Source organism: Sceloporus occidentalis, unplaced genomic scaffold (assembly GCF_023333645.1).
Source record: "Sceloporus occidentalis isolate IW3139 unplaced genomic scaffold, rSceOcc1.0.p SCAF_23, whole genome shotgun sequence".
Classification (NCBI taxonomy): Eukaryota; Metazoa; Chordata; class Lepidosauria; order Squamata; family Phrynosomatidae; genus Sceloporus; species Sceloporus occidentalis.
Window position 1 is genome coordinate 7151719 of NW_028317003.1, and position 12526 is coordinate 7164244.

Below are 12526 nucleotides of genomic sequence, written 5' to 3' on the forward strand. Positions count from 1 at the left end.
GTATCAGAGTTTTTATTTATTTGTTTGATGTTTGTCTTTTCTGCAGCTCAATGATCTTAAATGGAATTTCCTACATACATCTTATTCTGTTAATTATACATATATTTTTTAAACATTACTTTACGTATTCACTACACAAAATTGTACATTGATCATAATTATCAACAGAGTAAATGTGTTGTTTTACAGTCTTTTTAATTAAAATTTGAAGAGTTTACCAGATTCTATAGTAACTATCAGTGCTGCTCGCTTGGCTTTCCTATCATAATTCCTCTTATAAAACATAAAAGATAAATATTGATCACTCCGAAAGCAACTTAAAGTCTATTACATTAAATCAATATTAGGAAATGTGGCCTTATTGTTGTAACTTTACAAGAAAATCTACATTTTCTTAAGTAAATTGGTGTTAAATTGAGAGATTGTATTTGATATTGAATATATTGGATTTAACAGTGCAATAAATTGTGTTTTTTCAGGAGATTTTGTGCAAAGTAAAATAATTGTGCGATTAATATAGCCAATCCAGAATGTGACTTTGCTCAAAAGTATTTCTTCGGACTTATTGGGTCATTTATCAAGAGCAGTTCTGTCAATCATGTTCTCCTTTTCTACAAATGCTATCATGCCTCTTGGTTTCTCATATAATCCAGATGTCTTCGTGGTGAGTGGTAACTAGATATGCTCGTGTAAGAACTTGTGTGTGAGAAGAGATGGTCATGCATAATTTAGAGCAGACTCCAGAAATTCACTCAGCTGCTGGAGGTAGCTTGTTCTAGTCCTCAAAGCACTTAAGGGGAGCCAAGGAACAAAATCATTTCAATCTGATAAATCTAAACACAGCTGAGTGTTTGTCAAAAGTATTTGTGAGGAACTAAAGTACTTTATCATTATAAGGGCTGGTGAAGATTGCCTGCTGCCTTTTAAAAAAAAGACACAATCGTGTCTTTTCTTTCTGTAACTTCCTTAACCCCTTCGTGACAAAGGCTGATTTTACTTTTTGTACCCTTCGTGACAATGGCCGTTTTAACATTTGTGCGCTGCTCGTGTTTAGCTGTAATTTTCTTCTTTCCCGTTTACTGAACCCACACACATTAGATACTGTTTTTTTCAGGACAAGAAGGGCTTTCTTTAGATGACATTGTTTTGATTGTATCATATTATTTACTATTAAAAAAAAAGTATAAAATATGGTGAAAAATTTAGAAAAAAATGACTGTTTCTAACTTTTAGTTGAAAAATCTTTTACTCATCTATAAAAGGTAATAAAAAAACCTGCTAAATAGATTCTACTATTTGTCCTGAGTTTAGAAATACCCAATGTTTTTATGTTTTTTTGCTTTTTTCTACACATTATGGGGCAAAAAGTACAGGTAGCGTTTTGCTATTTCAAAGCCATTTTTTCCAAATCTGGTAATTCTTCCCCCCTTGTGCCATTTCAGGTATCTTTGAAGTCGGCCAATGCAATTTACCCTATCAAGTCATATATTTTTGAAAACTAGACAGCCCAGGGTGATCCAAATGCTGGTATTTTAACCCTTTCCAAGCACTAATTCTACCATCAGCCTTTGTCAAACTTTATGGTAGTAATTTTTTTTGCATTTGTTTTTTCACACACATTTTACTTTAGGTATGAATAAACCGGTTCTGGTATATGTCACTATCATAAAACACCCCAATATGCGTTTAGCAACATATCCTGAGTATAGCGATACCTCACATGAATGATTTTGCCTGGCTGTTTGGGGGCAAAAGGGCCACATTTGGGGCATGCGCATTTTCAATGTTGAACTTTGGCATTTGGGGATCCACTGCCCATGCCCTATTTGGTACATCTTTGAGCCGGGCCATTTCAGTGTGCCCAACAAAACCATATATTTTTGAAAACTAGACACCCCAGGGTATTTTAAATGCTGGTATTTTAACTCTTTGCATGCACACATTTTACCACCAACATTTTTTCAAAGTTTGCAGTAGTATTTTTGTGTGTGTATTTTTCCCACACACACCTACTTTATGTATGAATTTACAGCTCCTGGTATATGCCGCTGTCACACGACACCCCAATATGTGTTCAGCAACATCTCCTGAGTACAGTGATGCATGGGTTTGTCATTTTTGGGGGGAACTAAAAGGCCCCATTTGGTACGTGTGCATTTTTCTAATTGGAAATTAGATGTGTGGCCATCCTTCCCCCCCGTGTTAATTGGGACATTGTTGAACCCGGCCAATTCAATTTACCCCATCAAATCATACATTTTTTTAAAAGTAGACACCCCATGGGCATTTAATATGCCAGTATTTTAACTCTTTCCATGCGAGAATTGTTTTAAGCTAATGTGCTAATTTTAGGACTTGCTCACAAAAATATATTTTTTATATATATATATTTTAAATTTTTTTTGCCTTTTTTAAAACATTTTTAACATTTTTTTTCAACTTGAAGGTTCCCCTGATAGTGACATCAGAGGGAAATTATTTTTACATTTTACTGGTTTTTTACTATTTTTTTTATAATTATTATTAATTTTATTTTTAATTTATTTTTTCTAATCATACTGTGATTAGAAAGCTGGGCTCCATTGACTTGCATGGTTGAATGCAGTACCTGTAATCAACCTGCAAGTGGAGCCAGAGTTCTCTAGAGGGTCAGGAGACCGTCTAGCGAACCTTTTCATCTTTATCATTTTTTTTCCCGGGCCGCCGCCATCTTGCTGATGGCGAAGATCACCGGCAGCTGCGGTCATAGTCCATCAAGAGGTAAGTGTTTGGTGTCTCTGGATGCCTCCTGATCGAGGCATTCCAGCGACACCATTTAAGTTTAGGAGGTGATCGTTGATCGCCTCCTAAACGCTTTTAAAACGGGCGTCCGCCGCCATACATTGTATGGCAGATGTTGACGCCCCGGGGAGGGGCCAGACATGGCCCCTGATTCCGATCATGGCGTTGCTGAATGCCCCGAGGCCGAGGCATTACAGCAACGCCGTTTGGGTAAAAAAAAAAAATCGATCACGGGTCGATTTTTATTTTTTTTACCCGTTTTAACAAATGACGGTCCTGGCACGTCATTTGTCGTTAACGACATGTTTTTCTGTGACGTGCCCGGACCGGCAATTGTCATCAAGGGGTTAAAATATTGCATTATAATGCATATAGAGAACAAAATTGTAATCTATAATTTGTGGAACATAATCAAAGAGGTTCCGGCCTGCTGTGAGATAATACCATATTGCAGGATCTATAGACTGGCAATTCTAAGTTTTAACTCCTGAAATTTTACGTACTAACCTAGAATCAGTATGTAACTTATCAGAATGAGAGTGGGTACTAGACAGAGTACATACATAACCATGGAACCGAATGGGGCAATTGCCCCAGGCGCCGTTTTTTTGGAAGCGGAGGAGAGAGAGGGGCGCCAAGTGGTTTTCGCTTATCAAGTTGTCAGTACCCGCTCGGCCCCCCTCTCTCTCCTCTGCGAGCCCTCTAGCTTGGTCTCGGTGCCGGCTTGTAATGTTGAGTGCTGGAATATGACGTCAATTCCGGCGCTCAGCAGCGAGCACCGCGGCAGAGCAGGGAGACTCTCGCCGCAGGACTGCTGGAAGGTAAGTGAAGTACAAAGGGGGGGGGTAGGGTAGATAATAGGGAGGGAGGGGGGTAGATAATGAGAAGGTAGGGAGAGGAAGGGCAGGGGAGGGCTGGCAGCCTAAGGCCTGGGGGGCAAGTCTAGTCAAGTGGCCCATTGCGCCACCAAAGCGGCTGCGAGCGACATTGATAGCAGTCACTCCACCGGCGCCTAATGAAATTAAAGCGGCCGGCGTGCACGCGCCGCCCAATAGCCGTGCCTCAGCTCTTTATCCCACCTCTTTTAAGACGTGGGACGAAGAGCTGAGGAATGGCCATTGGGTCTAACTGCTGCATGATGCAGGGGCGTACCTAGAGTATTTGGCACCTGTGGCAGATCCTGTATGTGGCACCCACACACACACTTGAAAACTGCATAGTTTCTATGGTTAGGCAAACATTGACAGGGGTACAGCAAAATTGTTATCATTATATACTGAGGCACACATTGACGGTGGTACAGCATAACTGTTATCATTATATACTTAGGGATTACGCTGTACCACTGTCAATGTGTGCCTATACATTGAGCCAGACACTGACAATACTGCAGTACAACCCCTATCACTATATACTAAGCCAAACATTGATGTGGTGTAGGCCTACCACTTCAGTGACTGGTTTAGTATATAGTAGGGATGCACCGAAATTAAAAATCTGGACCTAAACTGAAAATTCTGCATTAATTTGGCCAAAACCGAAAAAAACCCGTTTAAAATACTTTATTAAAAGTAACACACCAAAATTAGACAAAAAAAAATATCAATAACAATATTAATATATATATATATACATATATATATATATATATATATATATATATATATATATATATATATATATATATATATATATACATATAATTAACAGCAATCACAATCCTATCATGCCCAGGTTCTAGCATGTACTGGCTGACTGGCTGATTGCTGTTTGCAACCATATATATCTATTAATACTGTTATTGAATTATAGGACGAAAAAAAAAAAATTGATAACAGCAATCACACTCCTATCATGCCTAGACAGCCTCACTATGCCATGCTATCCCCCCACACTTCCATGCAATCTGAAACCCTCATTCACAAACATTCATCATAAACTACAGCATAACACCCATCACTCTCACACACTTACTAATATTTTCCTACCTTTCCTCTGGCACTGGCACTTTTCCTCCTCCTCTTCATTCTTCCTCTTCTTCTTCCTCTTCTGTGTCCTGTCCTTCCGGTGTGCGGAAGACGGTGGGCGTGGCTTCAGTGTTGTGCGCCGGAATTTGACATCAAGTCCCGACGCACAGCCACAGTTGCCGCGCGCATCGTTTTCGGAGGCGTGCCGGCACCCCTCAGTGAGCGGCACTCCAGGCGGACCGCCAGGCGGGCCGCCCCCCCCCCAGTCCCGGTGGCAGCCAGTCCCGGTGGTCGTCTGCCGGCCGCCCGGCCAGCCTGCCGGCCCGGATTCAGGGCGGCCTGGGGGGCAATTGCCCCCCTGCCCAGCCCACCCCTGTACATAACTCCTACAACCTTTACACAAAACTAACTCAACAATGCTGGTTCTCATTAGGTTATTATTCCAAGACATATAAAAGAACACAATTCCTCTTCTAAAAATATTTGTAAATTGACGGAGTCGTTTAAGGGCAATTGATAATATAACGCATTGATGTGTACTTGCCAATGGAATGTGTTTCAGAGCATCAAAGCATAAAAAATTCTATAAGCTTTACAAGAGAATTTCTAGCTAACAGAGAAGAAAATTGATTTAAATCCTGCCCCCTCTGATATCCTTGACCTCCAATACAAACCAATTATACTACAAAGAGTAATTCCTTTGTAAATACAACTGACTTGATAACACCACAGGTTTCACAAGGTTAAGAGCTTAAATTTAGTTGGCTTTGTTTTTTTGTAAAGCGAGACACGTTCTACGCTCAAGGATGCTAAAGGATGAAAGTGAGGAGCAATCTAAAGTCTTTAATGTTGTTCTGGTTATCATATCTCCAGGTTCATGATTTCAGAGATACCACAAAGCCTGATTCTCTTAAATAAAAAATACCAGGTCACCCCATGAACAGCAACCACTAAAGCTTGAGTCATTTGTGTCATCACCAATGTTCCATGTGCACTATAAAGGTGCGAGTCACATTAATTTCGGGGCTACAGGGAAAAACATTGCCTGTCGTGAACATTACCATTATTTGTAAGCCTTTACTTTACTGAGAGAGTGGTAGATACATGTTACAGTATCCCAACAGAAGTGGAAGATGCTAATACAGTGAGGGAATTTATATATGCAGTGTATATAGCAGAAAGCTATCCTGAATCTAAGACAGGACCAGGGAATTATTATGGTCTGACTTAATGGGCATTCTCATCTGCCGTCAAATTCCATGTTTTTATGTTCCTAAAAGGCTGTTTATAACATGGTACCCCTTTAAAAAATAAGCATAGTGTTGCCGTTAAAAGCCAATTTTTGGAGCAAACATATGAAAACTGTATATATTGTTAAATAGTGATCAGCAATCATACCTCATCGAATTTGCTGATGAAAAATATTCTTAAGATTAAAAATAGGGTGTGAGTTGCCTATCCCCAAACTACGCTTGTGTTCAAATAGCTTTGACATTAACATAAACATTTTCGCAAAATGAGATCACTCACAGGTGTTTTATCTTCACGGTAATGTGGAAAATGTGTTCTAATTATATACTTTCTCAAACAAAAAATTAATACAATACAAGATGTTTACACAGAGGCAAGTAGGTGATTTCTGAATAACTATGTTTTAAGACTAAACTAGAGGCAATACTAATGATGTTTAACGCCACATGGTTTTAGTTGTTGGTCGCATTAAGATAATCTTGTGAATAAATGTCATTCCGGGGTATTCCGACCATCATTTGCACTTGAATGCATATGGTAGCCAATGTCTTCTTTAAATTAATCCTAATTAATGTATTCTACCCCTACCCCTCCCCTTGCAAATGTATGCATTCTACCTATGTATTTGCCTCCCCCCAAGCTCTTTGGCTTGTAGGAGATGTAGTTGGTTGCCAGCACACACACTTTTATGCCCACATAAGAATTCCATCGGGTCTAACAAGAGCCACTACTTACATGCAATAGGAGCACCTTCCTACCACTGATTGGTTGCTTCAAGTAGCCAAAAGTAATGTGAAAACCAATAGACCAATGAGGGGGGGGCGATCTCCTATTGTGATTCTGGGTTTTTTTCTTTCAGAAAATGAATGCATATTAAAGTACTTACAAAGTTCTTCATTGGTTGGGCTATATATGGAGTGCCCTTTTTAAATAACCTTATTTACCAAGTGTTTTTATGTCTGTATATATTTACATATATAATATTAATGTACAATGCAGGTACATTGTTTAAAAAAAACTGTAATCTTTAATTACACTGCTTGTAAATCCTGGGAGCAGGAGAAATGCCCATTCTTTGTAATGGTGTTAGAGCAGAAGAGAGTTTCATTAAGCTCATCAACTACAATTATTAAGAAGCAGTGAAGTCAGGCATTTTCATTAAAACGTGTTGTTGTTTTAAACAGACCAAGAACTCCTTCGGGCCTTGGAGGGCAGAAAAGTTGATAAATTGTAATTAAAGTGCTAAATAAAATCTTCCACTCAAGAGCAGTTATGAGAATCACTGGTTATTAGAGTAACAAATAATAGCTATTTTTACATTACAGTCTTATAATTACAGTACCATGAAAAGGACTTAAATAGCCCTGTAGAATGCATAGTTCAGTAGGTGATGTTTCCTTCAAGAACTCTCACTGATTTAACACAGTCTAGTTTTCCTTATGCTATGCCACCAACTGGCATGCTAATTCCTAGCAGTTTATCATCATGGGTTGGCTTGAGGAGATCCTCTGATCTGACCTAACCGGCCTAAGGAGCTGCAAAATCAATAGTGGTCAGTGTTGCGAAGACCTCCATTGTAGCTCCCACTTGGCCACCTTGTGACAATCTGCAGCAGAGTACCATCAGATGGTCGTTCAGGTAAGGTAGGGAGGTGGCCATGCCTCAGACACCATCCACACCCCTCAACTTCCCGCATCTGGTCATACCCCCAACATATGTGTCACCTGAAATATTCGTGTGCAATTGAAATGGCTCCATATTATTCCACAGAAAAGATGATAAACATCAACAATAAAAACTAATTCTTCAAACATTTGTTAAGCGAGGAGAAAATTGATGATGAGTGGGAGAGCGCAGGTGATGTATGCAAATAGGCCCAACATATTACAAATTAAGTATGTAATTAGCATATTATTAATAGTTTATAATATTACATTCTAATAATTAAATATATTTATAAGAAGCACATAGAAAGTCACAATTACTTGTTAATTACTTCAAAAATAATTTTGTCCAAAAAAAAAAGAATAAAAAGTACACCCTCGAGACAGATTTATTTTTAAACATATACAGCAACATCAGCAACATTCCAAGCTCACAGTTTACTTACATCGATGCTTAAAATTAATGATGACTTGTTTTCCTCTGGTTAAGTCAAAACAGCTTGACAGATTACTGTGACAGCGTTGCTCACAAATTGATAAGAGATTTGCTAGCATTAGATAATTTGTCAAATCTGTCTGCTATCATGTTTAATGGACAGCACCCACATGAACAGCATTATAACATTTCTGTCCCTCGTAAAAACATCCCAAACGATCCAAGAAATTTCATAGAAAATAATTATGAATACAGAGAAACTCTTCCAAACGCCCACATTTAAGAGATGTGGGTGCACAAATAATACGGTAGACAAAATGTCTATTAAGGATCCTAAATGGTTTCTGCTTTGAATGGTAAGATAAGATCAGCTCAAGGGTCAGCATGTAACAGGCTTAGCGTTGCAGTGATGTGCACTATGCATCTTGGGATAGAATATGCAGAAGGGTACTATGGGCCAGTTCTCTATACCATTTTATGGTCCAGATCCTCAACAATGCTGGCATTTTAATAAAAAACCACTTCCACAGAACATTCTGGGGCAGGGTAACACAAGGCTTTTGCCTATATTTTATATATAAATATATAGAAAGGCTTTTTTAACACATGGCAAAAGATGGAGGCTGCACGTGATCAGAGCAATCCATAGTGTCCCCGGTACATTGCCTACATGTGAAGAATAGAGAATGGGAAAGAAGTGCTGAAACGGAAATGCGTAGTGAGATCTTTAGATGGGGCATTTACATACCTGGGAACTTCTGGGCTCCGGCTACCCGGAGCCTTCCCTTACGGGACGTGGCCAGGACTGCACACTGACGTCAGCAGTGGGCGGTCCCACTGATGTTAATGGGAGTTCCCGCTGACGTCGGGGGCGTTACCACTGACGTCGGGGGCGTGCCCGCTGATGGCAGCAGGAAACACCCCATTTAAAGGGAAATGGGCGGGGAGCAGGGCGTGTCAAAGCCCCGCTCCCTCGACCCGGAGGATACGGGTCTTGACCCGGAGAAGCAGTGCTCACCCGGTCAAACCCGGAAAGTTCCCAGGTATGGGCATTTATGGCAAACAGAATATTAGTCGATTACATTTTTTATTATTTATTAGTTGAACATCTTTTTTTCAAATCATTTTTTAAAACAAGCAGAGAAATTATATATACTGCAAATGCACAATAGGAGCAAAACCTAAAATTTTGCTTGCTATATAACAGTGTGTATAAATTGAAAAAGCAAGCTTTACACATACATACAGTATAAGCTAATACCTGCGTGGCATATTCAATATGGTCACTTGGGATATGCAACACTTTTGTACACATTCACTAATGTGTAGTTTATTGTTTATTAGAATGATTCTGAATTTGTATGTTGTGACTAGTAAAAGCAACGCTTGACCAAGGGTTAGATAAATCAATTTATTTGAATGGCTTTTCAGGTGAAGTTTACAATTAACCCCCTGACACTGCTTTATGTACAAATGTGATAAACAAGCTGGAATGTTACAAATTGGGTTTTACATTTAAGCTACATCAGGCACTGGCAAACAGACAAATGACAAATTGATAAATAGCACAGAATCTAGTAAAAATGTTTGGGGAATTTATATTGAAATTATTGCTAGAAAAAAACTTTTAGTAATTAACTTATAGAGAATCTGAAAAAAAAGATAACCCTGAATGTTCCAAAAATCATCTATAACAAGACCAGACAGTAATTAACAAACTCCTAGCATCTAGGGGAGTGAAGAATAATAGGGCAAGAAAAAAGAATATTATTGAGAATGATAATACTGTTCACCCTGGGCTGATATAGATGTAGTGTATAGATGTAAGGGACTCATAATTCAATGGGGATAGCAGCAGTTTACTTGTCCTCTAGATGTGGTATTTTAGATTTTATGGGTACACCTAGGAATTTCCCAGTAATGGTGGCCCTGAGGCAAGGCTAGATTGGATATAATGGAGTGGTCCTGCCAATTAAAGAAATGCCGCATTTTTAGGGACCTCTGGGCCAGAGGTTTTCATTCTCGTTCTCCACATGGCATCCAAGAGGATTATCCTATAAGCACTGCTAGATGCAAACTGGAAGGACAAAAGTGAGTAGCCAGTGAGGGGGGGGGGGCAAATGCCTTCCCCCACCCCCAGAGATCACAAAGCCGTGTCACAGGCAATCAACTCTTAGTCATAGAGTCTGGCAGGCTGATAATCAGGTTGGGCATCAACCTGATTATTATTAAGTAACATACATTCAATATGAGAAAGTGATACAAGAAGAACCTAAAGTGATTTCTCCCATCTTAAGCTCGAATAACTTGATACTTACGGTTGGCACAGTTTAATGAGGTCCTGGTCAGTGGTGCCCGGTGGAAGTCCACGAATATAAAGGTTTGTTTTACTCAACTGTTCCCCACTACTGTTACTGCTGTTGTTACTGCTGTTTGTGCTGGGGCTGGGGGGAGCCATGGGATGGGGAGCTGGTGCATAGGACTGCTGCAAGACAAAAAAAAAGGAAAAACGTGTTAAATACTAGAATTACCACTTACATAATAGTACACACAGCATGACAAGGAATAACATAGACAATAAGGGTTATTGTTTTCTAAAACGCAAAGTAATTAGTGGCAATTAAAATAGGTTAAGAAAGTTATATTGTAAATATTTCCAATTTGTATTTATTGGATGCGGTTAATTATATCTAAAACAGGCCGTGACAGAACCAGGAGTTTTATGTAGTGTGATGTAATTCAGCAGTCTAATACAGGCGGTCCTCATTTTAACCCCTTCGTGACAATTGCCGGTCCGGGCACGTCACTGAAAATCGTGACGATTATGACAATTGACGTGCCAGGACCGGCACGTCTTTAAACGGGTGAAAAAATCGATCCGTGATCGATTTTTTTCACTCAAACGGTGTTGCTCTAATGCCTCGACATCGAGGCATTGAGCAACACCAAAAAAAACATTCCCGCCCCCCCCCGATCGCTCCTAGGAGCAAAAAAAAAAACATGTTTGAAAGACTGCACGTCTTTCAAACATGGCGGCGCCCGCCGCCGAAAAACGGGTTTAGGAAGCGATCGCGAGTCGCTTCCTTTGCTTAGCTGGTGTTGCTAAGATGCCTCAGTATCGAGGCATCTTTGCAACACCTGTTTAGCAAAGGAAGCGACTCGCGATCGCTTCCTAAATGCTCAACTTACCTTCCCGGTGCCGGTGTCTTCGAAACACACGCGGTGTTTCAAGATGGCGGCGCCCATCAAGCCGGGGGGCGGAGCCTGCTGACATCATCGGGGGGGTGTTGCTGGATGTCATGGACATCCAGTGAATAACACCCCTAGTGGTCAGATCACTCATAAGAGTGATCATGATTTGATAAATCAAAGGCAATGTTTTCTAAACATTGCCTTTGATCAGTATTGGATCTGCCCCCCTCCTTCACTTGCTTCTAGTGAGGGAGAGAGACAGATCGGTGTGTTCCCTAATAAAAATATATATATATTGATCCAAAGGCTCTTATAAGAGCCACCCATATAATATTAACCCCTTCATTGCCATTGATCACTGCATAAACAGTGATCTTGCATAGTGGCAATTGTTTTTGGGTTTTTTGTTTTTTTTACATGTTTTTTTACTTTTTTTAGTTTTTTTTACTTTTTTTTAGGTTTATTTTTTTTTTTATTATAGCCATTAACCCTTTCCTTCCCCACTATTTTTGCTGCAATTCTTACCATGCAGCGGTATACGGCTGAGGAGGCGTATGCCTTTTTGGCCACAGATTCTGAGGCCACTGATACAGCGTCAGATTTTGACGTTGGTCAGTTCACAGATACATCTAGTGATGTATCTGTGGCTGTTAGGACGCCTACCACACGTAGTCGTGGCAGTGCACCAGAGGCATGGGTAGCGCCTAATAGGTACAAGCCAGCTATCCCTCCTTTTTCTGGAATTCCTGGCATCAATATTGATGTTACAGGATTCACTCCACTGCAATTTGTGCAGGTTTTTTTGGGAGACGATGTCTTGGGAGACATTGTCACACAAACAAACATTTATGCCCAGCAGCACCGTGCTGCTAGCCCTAATTCTTTTTGGGCAAAACAGCCATGGACTCCCATTGACGTGCCAGAATTTCTTAAATTCTGGGCACTCACAATGTTAATGGGCATTATAAAAAAGCCCTCCATCCGCTCCTACTGGAGCACCAGCCCCATCTTTAGTACCCCCATTTTTGCCCAAACTATAACTAGGCAAAGGTATGAAATGATTCTTCGTTTCATGCATTTTAGCGACAACAGCCTGTGCCCCCCTAAGGAGGACCCCCAGTTTGATAGGCTGTACAAAATCCACCCCCTGATTACCCATCTCGCTGCCAGGTTTCCAGAGGTTTATACACCTGGAAAGAATATCTGCGTGGATGAATCCCTAATGAAATATAAAG

General features: G+C 40.1%; 1 protein-coding gene across 3 annotated transcripts in view; it reads right to left on the bottom strand.

Moving 5' to 3' along the window:
- Window positions 1-12526, bottom strand: part of LOC149300753 (RNA-binding motif, single-stranded-interacting protein 3-like) — a 280512-nt gene that overhangs the window by 199039 nt on the left and 68947 nt on the right. For all 3 annotated transcript variants that reach the window (XM_089484828.1, XM_089484829.1, XM_089484827.1), the window contains exon 2: window positions 10418-10584. In XM_089484828.1, the coding sequence (XP_089340954.1) occupies window positions 10418-10584 (167 nt within the window). The remainder of the gene's footprint in view (window positions 1-10417; window positions 10585-12526) is intronic.